The sequence below is a fragment of the Empidonax traillii genome, unplaced genomic scaffold, assembly GCF_003031625.1.
Source record: "Empidonax traillii isolate 1590-97213 ecotype Southwest subspecies unplaced genomic scaffold, ASM303162v1 scaffold46:size3806547, whole genome shotgun sequence".
Taxonomy (NCBI): domain Eukaryota; kingdom Metazoa; phylum Chordata; class Aves; order Passeriformes; family Tyrannidae; genus Empidonax; species Empidonax traillii.
This window is the reverse complement of record NW_020955239.1, coordinates 3,484,612-3,511,523: the sequence shown is the minus strand read 5'-3', so window position 1 is coordinate 3,511,523 and position 26,912 is coordinate 3,484,612. Positions and strand designations below refer to the sequence as shown.

At 45.7% G+C, this 26,912-nt stretch overlaps 2 protein-coding genes across 2 annotated transcripts; both read left to right on the top strand.

Annotated features, from left to right (window-relative positions):
- The first annotated feature begins 7,058 nt into the window (after nucleotides 1-7,058).
- LOC114055109 (cytochrome c oxidase copper chaperone) lies at nucleotides 7,059-9,559 on the top strand. The gene is made up of 3 exons (XM_027878897.1): nucleotides 7,059-7,317; nucleotides 8,867-8,977; nucleotides 9,349-9,559. Exons 1-2 carry the CDS (start codon nucleotides 7,199-7,201, stop codon nucleotides 8,949-8,951), a joined length of 204 nt encoding a protein of 67 aa, XP_027734698.1. The 5' UTR covers nucleotides 7,059-7,198; the 3' UTR covers nucleotides 8,952-8,977; nucleotides 9,349-9,559.
- Nucleotides 9,560-14,553: 4,994 nt separating this feature from the next.
- On the top strand, nucleotides 14,554-25,797 carry POPDC2 (popeye domain containing 2). Its single transcript, XM_027878896.1, has 4 exons — nucleotides 14,554-15,519; nucleotides 17,848-17,956; nucleotides 21,267-21,771; nucleotides 25,687-25,797. Exons 1-3 carry the CDS (start codon nucleotides 14,975-14,977, stop codon nucleotides 21,723-21,725), a joined length of 1,113 nt encoding a protein of 370 aa, XP_027734697.1. The 5' UTR covers nucleotides 14,554-14,974; the 3' UTR covers nucleotides 21,726-21,771; nucleotides 25,687-25,797.
- The last annotated feature ends 1,115 nt before the right edge of the window (nucleotides 25,798-26,912 follow it).

Genomic DNA, 26,912 nt, shown 5'->3' with positions numbered 1-26,912 from the left:
GATTGGGGCAGGATGCAGAAGTATCGCTTCCCTCATGTAAGAAAACAAAGTCTGTGCTCTCTTCAGTCTTGAAAGTTCCCCCATCTTTCCTCTCTGTCTTTGCCTGCACCCACGTAGTCCTTCCCACATCACTTCCCAGTCTCAAGTGGTGGAGACTGAACAGAACACAGTACAGGGTCTAGAGCACATCACTGGTGTCTTGATATATCAATGGTAAGAACATGATAAGAACTCACCGTGTAGCTTGTTGATCTGGAAAGATCCCCTCTTTGATCCTAAGTCTTTGGATGGACCCCTAAGGGAACCAGACCTTGAAGAATCCATTCTGGGTTTTAAATAAGGGACTAGAGTAGTTTATGATGTGCCTGGGCCAGACAGGATGCATTGAGTAAAATTTATTGCTGCACAGAGTAAGAACCAACTTAAGACAGTACTTGGATAAAACACTGCACAGCATATTGAAAACCAGGGCAAAACAGTCTGGATATGGGCTTGAGCTGAACGTTTAGATGAAATTTTCTGCCATGTAGATGACCAGTGTTCCCATGTCACTTTTAAAAAAGTAACTGTACTCCAGGTACAGATTGTACTCCAGATATCTAGGAAGATGTCAATGTAAATAGGCTTTCTTGAGAATCCCTGCATATGGAGATGCTCTAATGCTTTTTTAAAATTTGACCATTAAGCACTTGATAGTCAAGTCCCATTGATTTTTGGTGGGAACAAGGATTCTAAAGATCTCTTTGAAAAGGAGATCAGCAAGAAGAAAAGCAGAAGAAAACAAGTGCAAATGAATTAGGTGTTCAAAGTTGAAACATAGTTGGATGACTTATGTCAAAGAAATGGCTTTAAAGTGAATGAATTTTCTACATTATTTAGTAACTTTGTGAAAAACAGCTCTGGGGAGTCTAAATGGATTCAGAAGATGTATGATTGCAACTTGCAGCACTGCACAGCATATGTCTTGATGCAATATTTAAAAGGAGTGAGGTTCTGGAATGTGAGTACATAGAAGCATGCAGCTGCAATCAGTGACATCTCAAATATGAAATGACTCATGTATTTGTAAATACTAATGATTCCTTCCCAGCTTCCAGTTAGCTCCCGCACTTCATTGAGAATGTTTAACTATTTTCTATAGTGGAGCTTCACATTTCATAAAATTAGATCATGAGAGACTTCAACAGATTCAAACAAGCCAGATTTGTCACTGACACAGGCATAAAATGGCATCCCACCAAGCAGAATAAAATTTTTAATAGCAGTAACACTTAGGGGGAAAAAAGAACTAATGGAATGTGTGCAGTGGAAAAGAACTGGACCTAGAGTATTGCTGCTTCTCAGTTGATTGACAGCTTAACACCAGTCACCAGAGCTGCAGAACACTGCCTGGCTTGCAGCAGAACTGATCAAGGTTAGAAGTTTGTATTATAGAGGATTTCACAGAACTACAATGAGATGTTTTTCTTCAATACACAGGCAAGTGGGCTTGGGTTCTAAATGAGGTTTCCTGTGACGTATAAGCACAGACCTTAGGCAGCATCTGGTTTTTGTGGGGTGACTAAGTAAGTGGAGATCATCTTTGCATGGATGTGGTGGTACATATTAACAGTGGCTCAGCTGTCTGATTCTGATCAGTTCTGACAATTCATATAGGTCTTTTTGCAGAAATGTGGAAGTTTGTTCTTTCAAGTCATGAGAAGTGAGAATGGAAGAGGTTTCCTCTTTGGAAAGAATAAGCAGCTACCTTGGTTAACTCTGCAGTGGAGAAAAAAAAAATCTGTAGCAAAACTTCCCCTGGCTGACTGGAGTGTATCTGCTTCATGCCTAAGCACTTTTAATCTGGGCTATTTTTTGTCTGATTTTTCCCTGAAAACAGAGAGTCTGACTGTGATGTAGGGACAGACCTTTGCAGATTCATGTGGAGGATTAGTGATGTTATTTCCCAAATGCAGGTTAGAATTTTCTGAGTTACTAAGTGTAGAGACTGTCAGAAAATATATAGTTGTCTTCTTCAGCCATGCTGTTTTGTTGTGTTGGTAACACATGCAGCCATTTGACCTTTCCTTCCCACCTGTCTGTGCAATGGGATTTATTCCAGAATGCTTGGATTTTCACAGGTGTTCCCTCCACAAAAGGGAGCAGCTGATTAGTCATGCCAGCAAGCACTGAAGTAAGCCTGACCAGGCCTGCAATGCACATCCAACATCAGCTGCTGCTTATCTGCATTTTGGAAGAGCTTCTGAATGTCCATGTCCAGTGTCTAAAGGCTCATAGTTCCTGCTCACAGTACATGTGGAACAGACAGGTTACTCTTAGGCACGGTACAAAATGCCAGCTTCCTTCTTTTGCCATGTTACCAGGGAGACTGCACACTGAATTTGCTGATCTGGGTTTTGCAGAGTTGCATGCATGGCAGATTCCTCGTCTCTACTTGTATGTTTGGATATGCTTTCAATGGACAGTGACAAGAAGGAGCATAACATGAAAATGACGATAGTCATAATCTTAGCACAAACTGGAGAGAGCTGCGCAGAAAACAATCCAAGAAAGGCATTAATATCCTGTAAGTTTATACCAAAGCCTGTAGGAGAGTCACTTTCCTCTTTACTGTGGAGGGCTAGGCCAGAGTCCTGGTCTCAGCATGAGACCCCAGAATTTCTAGGATGCTGTGGGCTGAATCCTGCAATGTCAGCGACAGCAGTTCTCATATTAAGTGGAAAGTGACTGCAATCTTGCAAACTACCTTCCACCTCCAGACTCTGATGTTCTGAAGATTTGGCTGAATTTTTGGTAAGAGAGGATCTGTTGCAGTACTAGCTTGTAGGGCATTCAAAGAGACTGAAAAGCCTTAAAAGTAATCTTATTTCTGCTCTTGTTTCTTTAAGGGTTTGCTTGCCAGTATGGAAGGAGACTTTCTCCATACTACCTTCCAAGGTGGTCTCTCAGGAGGGGATGGTTCAGTCCTGTGGTACAGAATCCCTGCATACAGAATTCATGCTGTAGTCCTGAAACATGGGATTTGCCTCTTCAGTCTGGGCAGGGACTGGCACATCGCCTCCTGAGGTCATTTTAGCCCAGTGAACCCCTTGCCTTTACCTAAAGATGGAGTTTGAAGCTTAGAGTCTCTTCCATTGTACTAGACAAGAGCAAAAGTCCTTCTATCCCAGCATTCATTCTCCCCCTGGTCACACTGCTGAGCTGGTACCATTTGGTAGTTGCAGGTCTGCAACTCTGATCAAAAGGAGAAACTCTATCCTGTACTTATGCAGTTAATGTAAGAGGCAACAGGGCCCTGACAAATCATCTTGCTTGGAGTTTTGAAGTCCTTTTTTTTCACATTATCTAAGCATTGACCAAAAACACAGGCAATTTCTTTGACAATCAAACACAGTGTATGGTTCACTGGGCTGCTGGAGCAGTGGCTGTCTCATGTTTATACTGAGTCAAAGACAACAATATTTTTCTAAATCATATTGAATAAGTTTCTTTTTTCAAGATGATAGTGGTTCCCAGAATAGGCACTACATGGAAAATACCAAAATACCTTCAGCTCAGTTTCACCACACAAATTTTCCACAGCTTAATTTACCTTCTATCATGTCTATCAGAAGTGTGGGAAATCTGGAAAACCCCAGATTACCCCAGACTGCTACTTTCAACTGACATTAATAGGGGCTTACCCTACCTGATAGTAACAATGAATGTAAATACATTTTTTGAGGTTCCTTGAAAAGTCTGTCCATTTGAGTCTCTCTAACAAACAAGTACTTTTATTTTCGACAACCGTTCTTTTAGTAGGCTAAAACTGAAGACACAAGAAGCCAACGGGAATGACTGCAGTGATGTTCTTCAATTCTGAAGAAGGGTTGTACAGGGGAATTGATTTGGAAACCCATGACAACTATGCTCTATCCCCATATTTCACCCATTAGTCCTCTAAATCCAGAGCTGTAAATGTCCAATGCTACCTGATGTCCTTGTACTCTCATATGTGGCACCAGGCTGCCAAATTACATGGCAGATCGAGGGAGGGTCTTTTCTCATTATCTCTTTCAGAGACTCAGGTTTTCACTGAATCTTCTCTCCAGGGTACTGGATCTGACAGTTTTCCAGCAGTCTCATCTCAGTAGCCTGCCCTTAGCTATTCCTCTTTGACTGGCAGATAAATCTGTTCATTCTGACACATAACTCTCTGACATAACTCTTCTGCCACTGTCAGCAGAGGCAGAGGAAAAATGGAAAACAGCACCAAGTTAACAATCAATTCTTATACACAGTGTAATGTTAGAAGAGAAATGGCTGTGATCTCCTCTCTGCACTGCACTCCAAATTGGTACAGTCAGTATCAACATGTGTTGACTATGCTTTAATGGCACTTCCCTTCCTTCTCCTCCCTCTCAGCCACTGCCCTCTCATCCCAACAACAAATGATTCCTTTTTCCAGGGCAATTCTGTTACAAACTATTACCATGCAGGGAGCACAGCCAAAATAGCAGTGTTCCTCCTTAATCTATTTAGAAGAGTGGAGTGCTGCTTGCAGAGATGTTTAGTTTTCACAGGCCACAACTTTGTGCAAACCCATTCGAAGTTGTCTCTCAAGAGGACTATATTTTAACTTTCCTCTGCCCTTGGTATTCTGTAACAGGCAAGAGTATAAAATATATTTTGCTTGGCCTTTTCCTGGTTTCTACAGGCCAAATCAATGTCTTTCAAACTTTTTATTTTTTTAAATAGAAGATATTAAATAAAAGATACTGTTCAATTGCAGACTTTGAGATTTTACCACACACTTTTCCTCAGAGTTTGTGTTGCTATCACCAGTTCTATCTAGGTCTTTGGGCAGTGGCCTGCAGATAAAGCTTTAGGAAGAAAAGACACAGCTAGTTCATTTGAAAGGAAAACACGCTTAGTTTGTTTTAAAAACTAGGAACAAGGCACTGGTTTGGAGAGCTGATGTGTGGTTTGGGTAGGTGTTTCAATGTTGGCTCATATCGTGCAGCATGTTTGCACTTGGAAAAATCATATTTTAGCATCCTGTGTATCTCCCCAGTTCATCATTCCTGTCTGCATGGCCTCCCGACACCTGCGCTGAACCAGGAGGCTGTGTGGGCACAGGTCACCTCAGCATCCTTCCCAGACAACTGGGATAGCAGGGAACAGGCTACTGAGCTGAGATCCATGGATAATTAAGCAGGTGGCTGGTTAGGTCGAGTGAGTGTTACATGACACCATTCCATAGAAAGGATGGCAGCACACTGGCAATCTCCTCAGGAGCCTGAGTTTGGAGGAGTCACACAGTCAGGGGGTCAGAGGTGCCTCAGTGGTGAAAACAGGAGAGCCTTATCTACCCGTGTGATGAAACTGTGGAGCTCTGGACTTCTGGAAAAGATACAGGTTCTACTTCTCATCTATCTTTGTGAGAGTGAGGGGATCAAAAATAAATTCTCTCCTGTCATTTACTCATTCAGATAGCACAAGTCAGTGATCTCACTTCTGACCTGACTTATTGGAAGGGTAAATACTGAAAATGACATCATTCTGTCTTGTCCAGGGCTCTTGAAAACAATGGGGTTGCTCGATATTTCATGCCTTGAGTAGGGCAGGACCATTTTCAATCTTTCACCTGAGTGGAGTATTTAGATCCCTAGCAGGTATTTTGAGCTCCCTGGTTTTGCTGAGATTGAGAACATGTAACCTGTTTTATAGGCATTACTGCTGTCACAGATCAGAATAAATACCTCTGTGATTGACAAGTATGGGATAATCTGTCCCAAGTGTAAAAACCTCATCCTAAAAGTCTAATTAAATACACAAAACATAGTTTTCTACCACTCCAAATGTTCTTGACAGTGTTCTATAATTTTGGATCCCCTTAGTACATGATATAAACTGTCAGTTCTTTGACTGACTCTTGCTACACTCCATTAAAAGGCACAGCAGCTGCATCCCAGTGGGCATATTCTTCTTTTCCCCTTTCAAGGTCTCAGCAGTATCACATCCACTGGTGCCCTGCCCTTCCCACATTACCTCTGTACGGTGTCCCTTTACTCTGCAATGTGCCTGCAAGTCTCTACATGTGCAAGTATCACCAGTCATCATGAGGGCTGGTGGCAGGGAGGAGTGTTAGCACAGAGAGCTGACACACTGTGGCCCCAGAGCCAAGCTATGGTGTGTATGTGGCAGAGACCTGGAAGGTGAGAGTGGCTGCTGATGCAAGGTTTGTGCCAAACTACAAAGGAAGAGCAGCTCTGCATCTTTTCGCTTATTGCCTGTGCTGTTGTCCACAAAAATAAGATTTGTTACCCAGTGTGCAAAAAGCCAATGATTACACACTTGAGTGAGACATTTATTATTTACTTCAGCGTTGTGCAAACCTGGTTGCTCAGTGGAATTCCACAAATCAAGCACACTATCAAAACTTTTTCCTGAGCACCCACTTGCACGACGCTGAAATAAATGTCTCCCTCAAGTGTGTATTCTTTTACATTCACGCTGTTTGATGGGTCCTGTGATCCTATGACTAAGCCTTTACAAATGCAGCTATAAACGCCACTGCCAAACTTTGCACTTCCGTGAGAAATGTCATCCTCTGACATCTAAAAACCAAAGCATTTTGCTTCATTTAAAAGAGAACATAATTAAAATCAACTGATTTGCAAAGCAAAAGTTATTGGCTTGTTGCACATCAGGTAACAGATCCGACTTTTGTGGACAACACCACAAAGAACTGAGCCTCAGATTTCCCCACTGATTGAGTGGGGAAAAAAAGAGTGAGGTGGCTGGCCACAACTTTCACCGTGGCGCTGGCAGAACTAACATCCTAATCCTGTCCCTCGCTGCTCTCGCTAAGGCTGCGGCGGGTGCCGGGTCCGCTCGGTGCTGAGGCCATTTGTCACCCTGCTGCCCGCTCCCTCCCTTCCCTGTTCTTCTGGCTCGCTCGGTACCGAGTGTCCCTGCAGACCGTCACTTCGGACCTGTCCGTGTGTGTCGCCACGGAGGGCGACGGCCCAGCGGCCGGGGAGGGCCGGGAGCAGGGCTCCGAACTCCATCTCCCGTCAGGCGGCGGGCCGGGAAGGGGCAGGAGGCGGGCCGGGAAGGGGCGGGCGGCGGGGGAGGTTTCCCGGAACCGGCGGGTCCCTGGCGGCCGGCACTGCCCCGATCTGCCCGCAGGCCGAGGTGCCGGGAGCCGCCCGCCATGTCGACGGTGGCCGCCGCCAGCTGCGACAGCAAAGGCGCGGGGGAGGCGCGGGGGGACAAGAAGCCGCTGAAGCCCTGCTGTGCCTGCCCCGAGACCAAGAAGGCGCGGGACGCCTGGTAAGGGGCCGGCCCCGGGCTCCGCGGGGAGGGTGGGATTGGGAGCCCTCCCCGGCCAGCACACTGTGGTGCTGGAGCATCCGAGGGGGGAGGGAGAGTGCGGAAGAGGAGGCGGAGAAAATGCCTTAAAGGCATAGTTTGGAATTGAAGAGGTTAATATCTCGTTGCCGCGGTTTATAACAGGTTGCGGAGATCGGCTTTTAGTGCTGCTTGTAAATTTTCGCTGCTGTCGACTGACCGAAGCAATAAATACCAGCAGGTGGTAACGTCTTTATTGCTCAGTTGAATATAAATGATGTTCTGTTTTAAGCAAAGCAAAATGCTTTGGTTTTTTAGGTGTCAGAGGATGACATTTCTCACGGAAGTGCAACATTTGGCAGTGGCGTTTATAGCTGCATTTGTAATCACAGGCTTAGTCACCATCATAGGACCTGTCAAATAGAGTGAAATGCACCCGCAAAATGGAGCTCCTTTGTCTGTGGCTTTGTCTAAACTTTAAAGCTTTAGGAACTTTAATCTGGTGACCAAGTGGGAGGTTTTGGGGGTATTTTTACCCCACAGGTGATATAGATGGTGTTAAGTAGATGACATAATACGGAACATGGTATTTTTGCTAAAGTTAGCAGTGCACGTCTATTTACATGGTAGGGTGAAGGTGAATCCAGGGCCCCCTCAGAAAAGGGTGATAAGGATGCGTGTTTCTGGTCAGATGGAGTCACCCTGGGCAAGCAGCAGACATGTCCATGCTCATTGTAATAAAGCCTAAGGAGAAAATTAAAGATTAGGAAAGTTAGGTATTTTAGTTATTCACCATTTGGTGGTTTCTTTCTCTGGCAGCAACAGTAGCATAATGTGACAGATGAGGGTTGATCAGACCTGTGACCAGCACTGTGCTGAGCAGTGAGATCCCCATCTCTGGGATCAGGAAGTGCTCTGTCAGTCAATCAGAAAGCAAGTCTGAACTGCTTTTGTGGTATACCTGGTATACTAATGGTGGTAGGCTCTTACTGGGAAGGATGAGCAATATCAGAAGTTACTATATGTGGAAAATAAACAGTAGCTGGACAGGTTTTCTTTTTTGTCTTCAGGTTCTCTAAATACCAACAGAAGTTGAACTAAAACATCATTTACTAGTCAGCCTATTCTGTGTTGTCTCTTACTGGAGAAATTTTGTTGCTTCCCTACTGAATGATTTGAAACTGGTTGCTGGCAAGCTCAGCATTCTTGATGAAGTGATGTGACAGCCTTGTGTTGTATAACAAATCCCCATCTAGACCTGCCCAGAATAGACCCTGGCCTGTTAATAGGAAATTCTGTTATACCTATTATCAGAGTTTTAAGTGTGCAGCTCCAGACTTCAGTAACTTTTTAAGGTAGTTTTATACTTTCCAAAAGAGCGCTATCCTGGACAGGATGGACAAAAAGATCTCTGGAGCCTAACAGGGATTTTTGGTCGTCCTCAACAGATTTGTGGGGCAAATTCTATGGCTTTGACTAACAGTAAGTAAATATTTTGTTGCTGAACCTTGGAAATCTTTTTCTTTTGCAGCATCATTGAGAAGGGGGAAGAAAATTGTGGGCACCTAATTGAAGCTCACAAAGAGTGTATGAGAGCTCTGGGCTTCAAGATATGAGTGAGATGAGCAGGACTGTGATTGTGGTGAGTACATCCTTCAGGACCTCTGCCTCTGAAGAGCCCTGGCACCTCAGCTGCTGCCACTGGAAGGCCCAGAGTACTGTCTGTGATGGTAAACATGTCATCCTTGGGAGAGGGAGGGCAGAGTAATCCTCACTGACACTAGAGTAAGCACTGCTGTCCTTGTGGGGAGGTGACGTCTTTGGCAGTAGAGAATGGTGCTGCCTCTGTTGTCTTCTGATAGATCCAAACCTCAGTTTAGCTTTCTGATGCTGGGGCAGTGTGGGAGTTGGGTATTGTGGGCTTGTGCTGGGGTTTTTTTGTTGATTGCTGAACTATCCTTCAATATCCAGTGGAAATCCATGTTTTGTGAAGCTGTGTTTCCTCTCTTCTAGATGATGTCTGTGGTGTGACTTTGTTCTGGAAAGCTGCAAAATAAATTATTTCTGCAAGTTACTTCAAAGAACAAATATAAACAAAGCATCTATTTATAAAGAATCTCTAATGATAGACCGTGCATCACGTCTGAAGCTTTTCCACTGTTAACTCTTGACCGCTGCTATGGAAAATATATTTTTTCTCTTAATAAAAGTTTGAAAATGACCAGCGTTCCTGACTTCTGTTTCTTTTTATGTAAAGAAATGACAGTGCTCCCCTTATTGAAAACAGTGTGCTGCCGGAAATGTGAGAATGAGAAAAGCCTGCCTGGATCATTAACATAAGAACATTGGTTACTGTGGTGTTGTGGTTGAACAGAGAGGACTTGGGTGGTTTTTCCCACTGATGGAAATTGTGAAATTGTGCCAGTAAAATTGCCCTCTTACTGCTTTCAGCAAAGTCATGCTGAAGCTTGTAATGCAGTTTGTGACAGTAGTTGTAACTATGTTTGTACAAAGACGACCACAGTCCTACAAAATGAACTTTCCTTACAGTCAAAACTGTATTCGTTTTTCCCTGTTAGAATTCTTCCAGTGTTTTCTGAATAGCTTTACCCAAGGATTCAAGCTTCACTCTTTATAATGAAGAATTAAGTACTTCCCATATCAAACTCACTTGAGCTGATAGTTCTTCAAGGGAAAGGGAGCAGAGGACTGCTCCCTGTCAGAAAAGCCTTTTTTTTTTTTATGCAACAGTTTTTGTTGTATTGGTCTTGTGCTAGGCACGCATGGGCTTTTGTTTTCTGGCTTCTTTTTCCACCTGTATGGAATGACAGTGGGAGGGTGCTTTTGGCCTTTGATTCCTTCTTAGACTAAAAAGGTGCAGTTGGTAGCTTGTTACACATCTGTGACTTTTTGGCTTCATACTATGAAATTGTGCAACCCTACCATTGTTGTCCTTCCTGTGGTGATTTGACTGCTGAAAGCAGTATCGCTAATTACTTCCTCTCCTGATGAGAGGAAAAATTTTCCTTCAGAAATTGAAGATACAAGATCTGTGCTTTGTCTTGACTCTTCTCTTGGCTTTGATCCTGCTGAAGGGGTGGGTGCAGTCACCCACCATTGTTGTTGCTTCTCTGCCAGCTGTGTCCTGCATATCCTGAGCTAGCAGTGAACAGGCCGTGAGCATTTAGTATGTGAATTTTGGTGCTGCCTCTGCTGAGACTCACAACTTGCTTGAGGAGAGTTCAGACTCGCCTCCAGGAATGTTTTGTGAAGGTCCTGTCCCGAGGCAAGAGTTGTGCCCATGTTGGCTTTCAGCCTGCGAGAAGGGACGCCGGTGTAGTTCTGGCAGAAAGCATGCAAGGCTGCCTGTGGCACTGTAGCTGTCTGAGCAGCAGGACCTGGTGCTTCTCTTGGTGTTTATTGTTGTCCTGAGGTAGAAACTTGAACAAGGTCATTTATTGTTGAACCATTGCATGTCAGGGCTTAAACTGAAGAGAATGTTAAAAGACGCATGAGCACCAACTTTGTGGTGGCATGTCCAGTCTGGGTAAACTGTGGAAATGGTGCCACAGAATAGAGCAAGGTAGTGGTCAAATGGGAATGCTGTTTATATCAGGACAAGAAAAGAAAAAAAAGGACTCCTGCACAATTTTACGCAAATTCTGTAATTGTAAGAAATGAGATGTCTGGGCCTCCACGAGGGTAAAAGCATGGTAGGGATTTTAGAGAATTTTTGGAGGGAAGATGATGAGTGGGATGCTGACGCACCTGTGTGCAGCAGGTACGGAAAGGATGCTGGAACAAATCTATATTTAAAGCAACAGTGGAAAAACCTTATAGTCAAATCACGTTTCTTGCTGAGTGATTTCATTTCTTACCGCAGTATTCTTGTGGAGTGGATTCAGGGCTCAATTCGAGGTGTGGGAGTTACTGTCACTATGTTACTACTTACCAACAGTGCTGGTGGCAGGCACTGCCCTGCACAGTGTGTTTGGTGTACCTGTGAGGGTGTGAAACCTGACAATAGCAGGAAACTTGACTAAACTATGTAGCAGTACAATTAGATACAGTACATGCTATCCTTCAACCTTTGTGACTCGCTGTGAGCTTGTCTGGAGCAGGCTTGAGACCTTTCCCAGAAGCTGTAAATTGAATGTGTGTATTTTGGAGCTACAGGGTTTAGTAGTGTATAAGTAACAGTTCTGCAGACTAATGCCAGCAATGCACTGTATAATAAATCAAAAAGGAGATGTCTGATTATGCCGTCTGTGACTTTAAGCCACCAAGGTCTTAGTGTCCTCAACATGGGTGATTGAACTAGTTTTCAGACTGTGGGATCTGTAGTGAATCTGTAGACTTCCTGAGGATAGGCAAAATGGCCAGTCATTCAGCTGCTGTGAGATTTGGGACTGATAATCTCTGTGTTGTGTGGTTCTCAAGGACAGAGGATTTATTTGCCAAACATAGTGCAGGCTGCACCTGGGCTGCATCATCTCTTGCAGCTAAATACTAAGTGGTATTAAGTTGAATTAATTTTAAGTGGGGAAATCAGTCGAGTACCTATTTAAACACTGCCCATTTTAGTGCTGAAATGCTTGACATGCCTATTTTCCTTCTTCAGAGACTCATTTTATTACAGTGTTTTTGTGTCTTCTTCCAGGGGAGGGGCTTAATGCTGCTCAGGTGTTTTCTATGCACTTGCTGTCTTGATTCCAAACTGGTTTGACTTTGGTATCTTCCTTTCAATACTTGTGTGGCTTTCCCATTGAATCAGCATTGGCTTTTGGGCACTCCTCTTGGATGAACCAGCATCCCTGGATGAAAGACATGTATTCTAATTCAAGGCAAGGCATGAGCATAAAATTTCTCTTTGGCAGTAAAAGGTTTTTTAACTGTTGCTGTGTGGAAAACTCAAAGTGGTGTGAGGATGATCTGTATAGCCATGGCAACTGTCAAAGGAGAAAGAAAGATCTGAGCCATGGTGGCTCAATCACTTTACAAATCTTCCTTTTAAAAACCTGAGTCTAAACCCACCTAAATTAATCTCTAGTGCGTACTTGGAGATCTACCTTTTAAAAGGCTGTATCATTCTCTCTGCATTGTCACATTGAGACGCATCAGAAAAGTTGTATAGTTTCTAGTGAGAGCTTTGTTTATATCATGTCAAGAAATGAAAAAAAATGGACCCCTGCACAATTCTACACAAATTCTCTAAATGTAAGAAATGGGATATCTGGGCCTCCATGAGGGTAAAAGCATGGTAGGTATTTTGTAAAGTTTTTGGAAGGAAGATGGTGAGTGGGATGCTGACATACCTGTGTGCAGCAGGTACGGAAAGGATACTGGACAAGTCTATATAGCTGTCATTGCTGTTGGTTGAAAGCTTACTGTTTGTCTTCTACAGAGAAGTCACAACAGGTCATCCTCACCTGCGGTGGTGTCCCCAGCATCACTGCAGCACCACTGTTTATGTTCTAGAGGATGGCAGAGGAAGGACCTTCTTTGTTTGAATGAATCATTGGCATTGTGTTCCAGAGTATTTTCTAGCTCAGGAATGTACCTAACTGAAGAGTGAAATCAATAACTTCCTTTTTTCCACTTTCTTTGATGTCGCTGCAGAAGTTTTTTGGTAGTACAGAAAGGCAGGAGAAATTGCAGTGGTGCTTTTGAGAATGCTTCCTCTATTGTAGTTCTACATTTCTGTTCATAGCAGTTCAGTTTTGTCTCCCAGATCTTACGTAAAGTATCTTTCTCCAAGTGTTCTCAGCTTGAGAAGAGAAGGTCAAGAGATAGAAAGTTCTTAGTTTCCCCATAACTCTTGCAGATGAGATTTTTCTGCTTCAGTCAGTAGGATTTATTTCTTCACTTAATTAAGGGGCCACTGGAGACTAAGTTCCGCGTTTCACTTCACCCTTAACAGAAAGCATCTTTCTGAGTGGATCACGCTCACCCTGTGCAAAGCTTGATTTGTCTTATTTCCTTCCCACGTGGCAACCTGTCAAGATGGTACAGCTCTAAGGAGCCATACAGCTCTATATTGCACCTGGCCTAATCACTGCACAGATAAGATTGTACTGTCCAAGACCACGATGAGTTCTTTAAGGTTGCCACAAAGCATTGCTTCATCCTTGCCCAGGAGACAGTGTTATTCCAGAGCACTATTAGTAGAAGAGGTGATTAGTGTGTCTTTAAGTGAATGGTGCCAATGGGAATGGTATGTTAGGCAGGGCAGCTGCAAGCCCGGCCTGAAACACAACCACCCTTGAAACCTTATCTCTACTCCACTGACCCGTGCAGGCTGACCTCATACTGTGTTGAGTGACCACGTGGGTTGCGTCGATGCCTGAAATGTAACTGCTTCTGGCAGCAGGGCAGATCCTGCCTGTGTGACTGATAACGTGTTACTTGAAGCAGGAGAGAAATTGCATTTATGCATCTTTTCTGTAGCTGACTGTGGAGGACTGAACTCGGAGGCTCCCTCTCATGCCTATGTCCAGGGTTATCTGAATTGAAAGTGTCTGCTTTCCTCTTTGTGCTAAATGAAGGTCTCAGGGGGGGAGTTCCAAAATAGCTATTAAAAAAATGAAAATGTAAGATGATGTTTCCCAAGAATACTTCCCAACAGAGCATGTTATTTGTGGGGTGCCAGGATCCTCCCTCAACTAGGATTTCCCCACAAAACATGCTTCCAAGTGTTATACTCACAAAGCTTTTGGCAGGGTAGTCTCCTCTTCATGGTAGATGAAACTGGGTGCCAGAAGCTCATTTACTCTGCTTTTATCCTTTGCAATCACACTGTCTGGCTGTGCAGAGCTTTACTTCGTGCTCTTTGATCTAAAACCCCGTATGAGATGGAATTCCCCGGAGTAAGGGGAGGCTGTGTGTAGCGTCTGGAAATCATTAATTGAGAGCCAGCCTCTCTTTTGCTAAGTCCCTGCCACTGCTACAAGCCACAGTGGGAGAAGGGGGTGACCTTTTTTCCTTTTTTGTGCTGGGTGAAAGTCATTCTCTTGCAGGAGCACAGGGTGATGAAGAGCCCCATGTGTGGCTGGAGCTCGCCGCGATAAGCTGGTTGTTTTCTCTTCTGCTTTCCCCTCCTCACGCTGCGCTGGGCTTATCTGGACGCCTGAGTTATGTTAAGTAGCGGGTGCATGCTTGCTCTCTGTTCTCCTCTCTGCTTTTGCTCCTTGGATTTCAATTCCAAACATGGTTATCCATTTGGGGTCTCTCTCCGTTCCGCTGCCAAGAGATACACATTCCACACTCAACACCAGCTCCCTCTGCTGCTCTCTCACAGTCGCTATTCCATTTGCCGGAGCGCAGGCGAGACAGGCAGTGCAACGAGATCTCTGTCCTGTCTGTGAGTTTTCCAGCTAATGGCCTCTACTCTTTTCTTGACTGAGCTCTTTTGGCCTCACATTTGCCAGCTTCTTTTCTCACTGTTGTGGCTAAGAAGGGGACCAGCCGACGGTTTGTGAGCCACAAAGAGGAGAAACGAGCCCTTCTGGAATTTTTTGGGTGCAAAAACATTCGGCAGCACTTTAACATGTCGCCCTGAAGCACTGCTGTGGGACCAGAGGAGGAGGAGGAACAGCTACCCAGCAGCTCTGGTTTCAGATCTCTGCAACACCCTTTGTGTATGACAATTCATTTTGAGCGCAGGATGGCTGGGGAGGGTGGGGAGTGGGGAAGGATGAGCGCAAGCAGCCTCTCTTGGGACCAGGCTGTCCTCCAGCCTCCGGTGTGTGATGCCTGGAAGGAGATTATGGAGGAAGCAGCCTACCAGCTGGCCAGCTGCATCGTCCTCCTGGGTTACATGGGGGGAAGTGGCATCTTTGGGTCCCTCTATATATTTGGCCTCCTGGCCCCAGGCTACTTCTGCTATGCTCTGTGGGGCTGGCTGAATGCTTGTGGGCTGGATATCTTCATCTGGAACATGCTGCTCGTCCTCATCTGCTTGCTTCAGCTGGCTCACCTGGCTTACCGGCTCCGCAGAAACACCATCCCAGAAGAGTTTGACCTCCTCTACAAGACCATGTACCTGCCCTTGCAGGTGCCCCTGGATGTCTACAAAGAAATTGTGAAGTGCTGTGAAGAGCATGTCCAGTTGCTAGTCAGAGACCAGAATTACGCGGTACAGGGCAAGACGCCCATCGACCGCCTCTCATTGCTGCTGTCTGGCAGGTAAAGGCTCCCCCATTTCTGAACGAAGTCTGACAGCAGAGCACCTTTGGCTTATTATTTTATTTCTACCCTCTGTAGAATCTGGGGTGAGGATTGTTTCCTTCCTCTGAACGGGATTTGAGATATGCATCAGTTTGTTGGGGAAGGGGGAAATTTGTTCTTGGGGGTTGTTTTAACTTTCTTTTATTTTTTCTATATTAAGAGTATTTCAGAAAATGGTTTGCAGACTCGAGTTGTGTGTAATGAAGTGGCTAGCTCAGACTTGCCTGTGATACTGTGGGGTAATCCTTATCTCTTTCTCCCTCACTTAGAAGTGATCTTATTTCTGATGGGAGCAGGCTGGCTGTGAAAAAGTGTTTCTCAAGGCAGGAGGGCAGTATGGCTGGACCTGTGGTCTCTGAGGGCACCAGACACACTTCTGTGATGTCAACTGCTGTGCACTGAGTACGCCGAGTCCTCAGTTCACCTGCTCCCCCTGGCCAGCAGTGTTCAGGGAGAGGTTCCATCCCTGTTCCTAACACCCCAGCACCCAGGGCTTTGACATTTTTCACTTTGAGGGTCATTTCATCAAAAAAGAGAGTACCCTCCTGTGGTGGATCCTGCCTCTTTTTTTCCCTGTGATGTCATGCATTCATGATGTCCCGTCCCCTGGACCACCAAGGAGAACCTTGAGGACCTCTAGACAGCCAGACTAGAAATCTGATTGAGTGAACTGTGCTGATCAAGTACTGGTATTTGTTCACCTGAGATGCTGTGGCATCAGCATATTCACTTAACAATTTGCAAAATCCAGATGCATACAAATGGTAATGGTGTTGGCTTCCCAGCTGCTGTCAGGCATTTGGCATTAATGTTAAATGAGAGTGGGAAAGGAAGAAGATCTGTAAATGCGAGCAGTGCTGAACTACAGAAGGTATGTCTCACCAGGATTTTCCTCTGGGAAGACAAACTCAGCATCACCTGGGGCTCATGCTTTACTGCAGTGGCCCATCCTCTCTGATGAGGCAGTGTGCAAAGAAGGGCTGACCATATTTTTTTTATGTTACTCACTTTTCTAGAATGTGTTGAGAGCATCCTGGGACCATCATGATGCTGAATGGCAAAGCACTGGAAGGAAATTTTGTCTGTGTTTCTATTAAGTATTTTTCCAACTCTGCTGAGCAGCTTGCTCTTAAGTTTACTGTATCTGCAGATAATGTTACTGAGGAAGAGTCTGTGCTGTCTTGACATACACTAGATAATCCAGTGCTGCTCTGTGGGCATGAAAGTGCTGCAACAGACAGTAAGATGGTGCTGGTGGGGTAGTTTTTCTGCTCTGTTTTGCAGTGGGAAGAATGCGTCTTGGCTGGTATAGGATGCTCCTTGGAGATGGGCCTGGATTTGCATTTCCCAGTACTCCATTGCCTTGTGAGGTCCTTGCTGACCCAGCAGAGCAATTGCTACTATTATGGTGCTCCCTCTTAAATTGAACAAGTGGGGTCTTGGAAATGCAGAATATGCCTGGATCAGGAAACATGCCTTGCAACCACAACCCTTCTAGGCAACATTCACAGCTTTCTGAAAGCCAACAGTGAGATGAATCTTGTAACTCCTGAAAGCAAGAATTGACTTCCTGCATCACACAATGGGGGTACATGATAACGGGGAGGCAAGAGGCCCCAAATCTGGTGATGCAGAGCTATGAATAGAACTCCAGGGTGCCCTGCCATTGCCCTTGCCTCAGGCCTGTGTCTTTCTTTACTCCCACATCAGAGCACATGCTTGACCTTGACACTGGCAGGCAATTGTAGCAAAAATAGGGGAAAGGGATACTTGGGAGGCCAAGAGAAATTGAGAGGTAATGTGGAGCAAACTATGAGCTAGCAGAGTGATCTGTCGGGAATGATGGCCAGCATGATTTTTGAGGTTTCTGGGTGTAACAGCTTCCCAATCTCAAGATAGGGAATGCCCTCGTGCAACCCTGGGGACAGGAAGAAGATGCAAGTACAGAGAGCCACAGGTTGACTTAGAAGTACCTAGAAAGCAGCAGTACCTTGTGGGCTGAGAAGTCCTGGTTTAGGACCAAGCATTGCACCTGTGAGGGCTGTCTTTGTAACAAGAAACAGAAAACAGATGGAGTACCAGGAAGTAGCAGCAAATAGTTTCCCACAGAGAAAGGAGAGATAAGCTCCATGACTGGAGCACCTGCAGCTGTCCCAGGAGGTATGAGACATGGTTGAGACAAGAATTTATTTCCTCCCTCGTGGGACACACTGTGTAAGCTGATCAGGTTTTTGTGACGTCTATTTTGTGGCCTAAGTCCATGTACCTGACCTGTCCCCTCTGCAGGATCCGAGTGTGCCAGGATGGACAATTCCTTCACTACGTCTTTCCTTACCAGTTCCTGGACTCTCCAGAATGGGAGTCACTGCGACCCTCTGAGGAAGGAACCTTCCAGGTAATCCTGTGCATCCCCACAGCAGCCCAGCTTCAGTACTTGCTGGTTCATTGTGTGTCTAAGAAGGGGATGGAGGGGCCTCATTATGCCATTCAAAACAAACTGGGAATACCTCCTTCCATTTCCTAGTGGTTTATCCAGCACAGAACGGTGTGATCAGCTGTGTTACACTTTTTTCTACCTTCCTCTGAAGACCTCAGTGCATGTTCCCACTATCAGCTGATAGCAAGGAGAGTGGAGCATGGTGCTTCTTCCGGTTTAGCAGGAAGTCAAGGTATCGGATTCCTGGCTCTCTTCCATTGTAGCATTCCCTGGTACCTATACTGATGCATTTGCTCTGCACACTGCTAGCAGGATGCATTGTCTTAGCATCAGGATGGCAGCTGCGGCAATGTGCAGCAGTGATGCAAATCCATAAATATCCCGTTCCTCACAGAAGTTTCTGATGGTCATGTGTTTGGGGTGGAGAAGCAGAAAGGATGATTCACACCCGAATATGGTCCTTTCTGAGCAAAAGAATCCCTCGCTGAGAGGCCAGACCAATTCTTACTTGCAGCAACTAAAAGGATTTTGGCCTTGCTGTCAACACCTCACAGTGTTTGTTTGGCTTTCCTTCTGGAGAAGATTACTTAGTTCTACATCCCTCTGAGTTTAACTCACATCCCAGGACAGCTCGATACCTGTCAGGATGTCAATCTAGCTTATGTCAATCAATGCATATGAGGAGGGATTTTGCTAATCCCTTGGGAGCATGGGATGGTCACGAGGGCCTGATGATGCTTTCTCATGAGGGCAGCCACAAGCAGACTTGGTTAAACCAGCACAGCTCTCCGAATCTGCTTTTCTAGGGTCTGAATTCGGTTCATGTGTGAAAGAGTCTGGTGATCACTCCTGAAAGCTGTCCCATCACCAGTGGTTATGGTCTTGCAAGAAGAACGGTTGCAGGAGATGGCTGACCGTGTGACTGTGGCACAGGGCTACAGTTTGTGAGGAGAAATAGGGATGTCACGCTAAGGCAGTGAGGTAGAGAAAGCAACAACAGCATGATGGTGCTAGGGATGATGGTATCTCCTGTTTTGCACGGGTCTTCAGTCTGGCAGCAGACTGCTGGTAGCTGCTGGGCTGTGTTTGCCTAAGAGTCCAGCAAGAGAGAATGATGGCTGTCCGGTGCTCCAGGCAGGAAAATGGCTGTCTGGATGGCATGCAACTGGCAAAGACATCTGCAGCATTTTCTGAGCTAATTTATGTGGAACTGAATGTTCTCAGACCTCCTGAGGGTCTTTATCTCTGTGTGCGAGACAGCTTTGGAGCAAGCCGGTGCCTGGCTGCACCAGCCCTGCCAGCACCACGCTCTTGGCACCTCTGCTGCTCTGCAAGACAGGGCTGGTCAGGGAGGTAAGTTGTGCCTGGCACCAGGATGGGGAGGTAGAGTCCTATGTGGGAAGGGCTGCAGCCATGTGCTGGAAATGCCTAAACCCTACATCTGCTTACTGAGGAGCATGAAGAAGTAGCAGCCTGTGTGAGACCAGCATTCAGCAGGTGAAACTTGACTAATCTGTGTACCTGGCAGGACCTTACTCTTGATGGCTGTGCTTAGCCATGGAGGTGTGCTGCTTTTGGCACCTGTTTAACCCACTAGTCCCTCTCACCTGAGAAGTTAGTAAAACTCAGTGGCTTATCTCAACCTTATTCCTAGCATCACAATATTTCTGTTAAAAAGTGCATGTTTGACTCTGGGACTTTGCTGGAGGAAGGCATGGAAGGTTTTTCTTGCCCAAGTTTTTCCCATTGCTCTCTGGATAGAATAATGTCAATCCTGAGCCCACTAAAAAGTGGCAGAAGTATGACTTGGTCTACAAGGGGAACTGGTTTCCTTAAGCTTTCTGCTTTGGCCGTGTCTTCTTCCTACAGGGCTGCTGAGTCCCAATACCTGAAGGAGTTGGGTTTCAGGGCTGGCACTTTCCCCCAGAAGGCTGAATTACAGGCTCTGCTGATGCTGGAGCACTTGTGTCAGGAGGGATTCATAAGTGAAATCTGTCTTACTGTCCTGGGTAGGTGACAGGTTTGCTTATTACATCTCACTTAATCCCTCACAAGAAGCAGAGGCTTTTGATTGCTGTGCCAAAAGTTGGTTAGGAAAATGAGATTCTGGTCATTTCAATTTCCATGTGACCGTCCCTCTTGTTTGCCTGGCTTGGGAAAGTTCTCAGGTTTTATCTCCTATATTTCTTTCATAAGGCAGCTGTTTGCATGGCAGTGGCATTAAATATCAAACCCAAGGACACACAAATGCAGCCAAGCCATGTTCAGCTTCCCAGTGGCCCTCTGCCATGGCAGCTGACCAAGGAGACCCCTGGATATAGAGTGAAAGGGAGCCCCCGGGATATTTTGGCTCCGGCACTTGTTCACATGCCAGTGTCTCCATTACACTTGGATGTTCTTCTTTCACCCGAGGCAGTTTGACCCTTCCTGCATTTCTTGTCTTTATTATTATTATTATTTATTGTAATATACGTTCATGTATTATGTAATATTTTTTATTGGAATTAGTTTGGTCCTACCACTAGGGGGGAAAAGGTCTCTGTTTACATTGGCAAAACCCAAAGTAAAATGAAATGTTCTCTAAAATCAACCCAGTAAAAGGTCTTGAGTTCTCTACATAGACACAAACACAATAAAACCTTTTTACTTTCTCTCTCACTGGTTAGTGCTGCAATGTCCTTCAGGGCCATTCAGCCCTACAGAGTCCAGCAGAGCTGGTGAGACAGGTTGTCCCTCTGGCACAGGGTGACCAGGCAAGCCTTCCAGGTGGCCCTTCCAGCACCCAGGGCCTTCCTGAAGCAGGGGCTGTGCAACCCAGCAGCAGGATGTGTCAGCAGCCTGCCACAGGGCTACTCACTGGCAACTTGAACTGTCTGGACATGCAAAAACATCCTCTTTTAGTGTGTCTGTAGAGGTATAAGGATGTCTGTGCTACCCTGTTCATTTCAGCTACATCGCTCAAAACGGGGAGCATCATCAGAAGGCAAGAGTATGAAACATAGCCAACCACATGACTAGGGTAAACAAGGACATGCTACTAATTGCATTGGAAAATTGGTTCTTTGGCTCCTTGGGGAGAGGAACATCAGCAGGTAAGGATTTATGCAATTGTTCAACTTGGACAATTTGGATCTCCAGCCCTGCCATCAACAAGGAGAACAGGCATCAAAGGGGCAGAAGGCCTTCCCTGGAGTGAAACACATGGCCCCCAAGGTTGGTGACCCCTACCCAGGTCTGGGACTTACTCCACTCTCTCCCTGCCCCACAGGTCACGCTGACAGCTGAGACCGATTGCAGCTTCATCACCTGGCCGAGAAAGAAACTGTATGTCCTCCTGAGGAAGGACCGCTACATTGCCCGGCTCTTCTCCTCCCACTTGGGCTATGACATCTCAGAGAAGCTCTACTCCCTCAACGAGAAGCTCTTCTCCAAGTTCGGCCTGCGCTTCGACATCCGCTTGCCAAGCCTCTACCATGTCCTTGGGCCAGCTTCCTCCGAGGGGGAGTCGGAGGACTGCGAGGAGCTGCTGCCTGCCTCTGGCCAGGCCAGTGTCTCTGAGCCCCCTCCGCAGCCGCCACCGCCGCCACCACCGGCCCCGCGCCCCCGGGCGTCCCGGCCCGACAGTGAGCTGCTGGGTGAGGACTCCACCAGTCTTGTCTTGGAAGATTTTGCTGAGTTGCCGGGGTCTTTTATGGACTATGTGAGCGAAGGGGAGTATATGAAGTGAGGGCACTCCTGGTACGGGCACACCTCCCCCTGTGTGGGACCCTCGCGTAAGTACCCACTTGCGGAAGCAAGTCTTTCCCGTGATGCAACTGCCTGGGCAGAGCAGTGGCCCCCAGCCTCTCGCCCTCATTTGCCATGGGTTTGCTCCTCCGCAGTGTTTTTTTGCCTGCTGCCCCAAGGAATCCCAGAAGATGGGCTCCAGCTGTGTGATTTTCTTAAGGAAAAGCAGCAGCGTAAAGTCTTGACACCAGGCACCGGCTGTACTCTAGGTAGAAGGGTCAGCAACCTAGGTGTAGGAAGCCCTTGCCTGCCCAGTTCTCTCCCCAGCCCTCAGAGAGGCAGGGAAAATGAAATGTGTCCAGGCTGGCAGATGATACATGAGGGCTTGCAGAGACCCCAGAGGGCTCAGCCTGCTCGCTATGAGATAGAGCTGTGCCAGGAGATACTCCAGTATTGATCTAAGGAAGAACCTCTGCAGGTGAGAGAACAGACACCCCAGGAGGTGCTAACAGGGATAGAAAGAGCTTCAGGGTTTACAGCAGATTGATAGCAAGAAGTTGCTGTACACCCTGCAAGTGCTCAGTCTGGGCAGAGGGAGAAAACTGAGTCCTTCTTCTCCCTGCCCACCACTCTCATCTCAGGATTTGTTCCATCCTCCTTGTTTTGACTGAACTTCATCTCTGCCAGATCAGTAAAGAATTGAAAAGTCTGCCCTGTGTGGTGTAAGTCTTGCCTCCAGTCACCCTGGGCAGACTGACAGGCTAAACATTGTTTTAACGTGCCTCAAAGTCTGCTTTCTGGTGAATGGGAATGAGATGCTCTTTTCCAACATGACACCTCCTTACCCCACAAGGGAAAAAAACTTCCTATCTCTGGTGGATATTGGAGCAGAGGAGCAGTGCAGGCGAACAGAAATAGACAGGAGAGTGGCTCATGCTTGAAATTCAGATCCAAGTGGCCAAGAGAGAAATTCCACACTGAGCTACTTTTAGCCAGCCACTGCATGCCAGCTGCTACACGCCAGCTGCAGACCCCAAAACATGCATTCCTGCTGCTGCCCCACAATAATCCATCTGACAGACCCCAAGCTTGGGACTGGGATTTTTGTCCTAGATGTGAGCACTCCACGTGTCCCAGTTGGGTCTGCGTGGCAGGACTGGGCTGCAGCTGGGGAGACTGTCTTACCCCCAGGCAGCCTTGAGCACAGTGCACCATTGCACCCTGGTCTTCTCTGCACCCACTTGAGTCTCCTGGGACTCAGTGTCAGGGAGCACGAAGCAGGGCATACTGACCCTTGGCATGAGCCCTGACGAGTCTGCGGAATTCTTGGTGCTCTGCATGGAGTGTCTGTCCAGATCAGACAGCACTTGCTATTTGCAATAGGCTTCTGGTGGAAGAGGCCTTTCTTGCTGTTTCATCCAGTAGCTCTTAGTTTTGAAAACAGTGGAACTGTAGGATTTCTCTGTTTTCTATGGTTCTGCTTTGAGCTGAGTCACATGCCAGTTCCTATACTACTTCCATGACTCCAAACGTAAAATATAAATATAAATATAAATATAAATATAAATATAAATATAAATATAAATATAAATATAAATATAAATGTAAAATATAAAGAAAGTGGCCAGGGAAAGAACAAGTATATTTGATTTTGCTGGAATCAGGTAAAGAGTCAGCAAGAGTTTTGTTTAGGGTTTTACTGTCAGGATTGTTTGTTCATTTGTTTGTGTTGTGCAGTTAATTGATTGTTTTATAAAGAGGCACAGAGAGAAAAATTTTTAAAACCCACATTTTTTTCTAGGAATGTGAAATCTCTGGTTGTGCTTGTCGGCTGCTGGAGATATGAATTTGCAGCTTTTTCAGTCCTTCCCTGGAAAGGATTCAGGAACGCTGAATCCCTTAAGAGGCAGTCATCCTTCTTGCTGTCAGGAGTGTCTGTTGTATATATATATGCAATCAAAAATGAATTCAGATAATGGATTCATGGGGTTGAATCCCATGAGATGTAATGGGATTGTAAATGGGGTGAAGTCATTTTTGCCTGTGCTTTGCTTGTATTTTGCTTTCTCAGAAGAGGGATATCCTTTCCCAGGTAATAGGCAGAGTTCTCGTAGTTGATAAAACTCAATAAAAGCAGAATTTCAAATGCAATTAAAAAATTAAGGAGGCAAGGAACATTGTAGATTTTTTTAAATCACTTTCACCCATTTTTGGCAATGAGTCAATACTGTGAACATGCACACGAGAGGTGTGTGTGCTGGGGAAGGCTTGTGCAACACAGCACAAAGCTATTTTTCCTTCACACAATCCTTTTAAAACATGCTGTAAGCTGGAAACTTCTGTCTTTCTAGATCTTGTGACTAAGACAGTATCAAGGAGTGCTGAAATTTGCAGTAGAGACCTGCACTAAAAGTGCAGATGTTTAGAGGGTGGTATTTGGTGTGGGAGTGGACGATGATCTTCCTTGTCTGTCAGTCTGGAGACAATAGCCAGTGTGGTATTTTAATTTTTAAGGTAATTAAACAAAGAAAGAAAAATGCTATTTAGTGTGTTCATAATGGTGGAATGAGCACTTCCCTGTTACCCTGCTCACCAGCTGTGTGACCTACTCACATCACATCCCAGCAGCACAACAGCAATTGTCGCATCTGGACAGTATTCCACAGTGACTCGAGCACCTCACCACAAAAAAACCAGTGATACAGTGGGGCTGCAGTTTTTCCTTCTGGCCAGGCACTTGTAACAGCTCAGCAAATAATCCGAGCAGGTTGGATGTGGCTCAGGGAAAGCACTTTCATAACTTTTCCCTTGGAAGTGGTAAAAACATCCATAATATGGAGAGATATTCCCTGCAGTGTCATTATTCAAAGTAAGCAATAGCTGCAGTTCCTGATGCCAGAGCTCCCCTGGGGCTTTCCCCTGGTCTGCGCTTTCATTTCCTTCCCCAACAACTTATGGGGGGAATCACCTCCCAGCTCTCTAAAGTCCCCATGCTGAAGTGCTTCTATGAGTCATGTTCCTTTTTCTTTTTTGTCATTACAACAGCCACCTTGCAATACCACAGTGCAGGAGGGCGATTCTTGCATGCCCAAAGGTAATGCTACCAAGGTCATACAGAAGAAAATATTCCTGGGAAATATATTAGCCTACTATTCTTATCATCTAGTTCCTTGAAAGAGTCTCTAGTCTGCTTAAGAGTAAGACAGACTGTAATATCCCACTGATGAACACATTCTTTCTCTGAGGAGGAAGCTGCCTGTTTAAAGGAGGCAGTTTCCAAGGTTCTGTTCAAAACACTGCTTTAGCAGTGTACTGGTGTATAGCTCAATGCTACAGAGTAAACAAAGCTTTATTCCTTGCATGGAAATTCAAACAAACAAAACCATCTTGATTTTTCTCCTGTTCATATTGCATTTGTTCAACTTTGCTGCTGCCAAGATGTTTGCTGCTTGCAAGATATGTAGCTGTTGCTACCTGGTTTTATACAGTTACGTCATGGGGCTTCCCTTCTATTTGGTGGGTGAGGTGGATGGATGGATGGATGGATGGATGGATGGACGGATGGATGGATGGATGGATGCTTGATGGCCTGTAGCTTGGTATCTAAGTTAGTAGGAAACCTTATATACCTACTTTGAGAGCAAAATCAAAGGATCTGCAGGTTTTGTTTCACTGATATCACAGAAGGTGCTTCGGAGTGGTTTGTTTTTGCCATCTCAGAATGGGCGCATAACCCTGTTTTCTAGTTTATCACATATTGAAGAATTACATAGTTTTGCATGCTCATTCAGGCGGGGAGGGGGGAAGGACAGGTAACGGGTGTGTTCCGTGAGGTTTGTTTGGAAAAGTTTGGGAGTAAGATTTATTACTGTAATAGTAATGGTGTTCTCTTTCTCTATCTCCCCCCTCCCCTGCCTCCCTGTTCTGGTTTTCCTCCCTCCTCCTCTGCTTTCCTTCTGCAGCCTCTGGAAACCTTCTCCGGAGTTCTCCTCACCCTGTCTGCAAAGAACGAGCCCCTCTGGCTCCCACTCAGACTCCTGAACTCTAGGGAACAACAGGCTGTTTTGATCCCGAAGCCTCTCCAAGGGCACAGATGCTCACACAGGTTTTTGACCAGAGAGACACTCTTTAGCACGCAGAGATGTCTGCCAGCAGACATTTACACTCAGGAGCACATGAAGCACATGCTTAAGACTGCAGTGTGACACTCCAGCACCTCCCACCCCATGGTTGTTCACCAGAGCTGCCTTCCCCAGCGTGCTTCCATGGTTTGTTTTTTAGTCCTCCCTCTCTGAAGTGTGTCAGCAGCTCTGCTACCAAGGTGCAGAATCTGTGTTCCCTTTGATTTAATGATTACCATTAAAGTCAGAGATAAAAATACTGGTGTTTGAAGATTTGAAGAGGGAGGTAACAGTGGGAGGGAGGGAGGATTTGAAGAGAGAGATCACTTGTGGTGATCTCAAGGCACTGAGTGGAAAGCGTAAGGGAAATTGGCTGCCTGGTGGCTTTGTTAATGTGCTTGCAATGGGGAGTTTGATGATATGCATCTCACTGGGAATCCACTCTTGTAAGACCAGAAATTACTTTTCCAGGAGTTAGAATTTATCATTTATGAAAAGCATCACTTCTCAAAAAAGTTGGTGAAAAAAGGAAAGGTTGTTTGTTTGCCTTATATCATTTGGAATAAGAAAGGGGAGGAATTGGGACTGGGAACAGGTGTAGGCAAGAAGGACAGCCAGAACCCTTTTTTTTTTTTTTTAAGCTTAGAGGGGAATGACTTCAGGTTGCACACACACCGAGTGAAGAAATGAATGAATACAAAACATCTGTGGTACAAATCACTGGTACAATGTCTTAATGAAAATAGTGTGGAGATGGAAGGCCTCTTCCGAGTTCAGCTGCATCAGGATTTGTATGATAAGTTTCAGCAGCCATTTCCTCGGTCAGGGAATTGGAGATGGAAGTACGGGTGGAGGACCAAGGTGCAACCAAGCTAGGTAGTGTGAAGCCTCTCCAAGACAGATATTCAGGGAAGGAGCAAGGAGCATCCATCGCTCCCTCAGCACAGGGCAGGGTGTTCTTCAGTGCCTCTTAGCACAGACACACAGAGGCATAGCCATTCTGCCTGTGGTGCTGGCTTTGTGTTGGCCCTAGGCTGGTGGAGGCAGCTCTGCTTGCCTAACCCTGC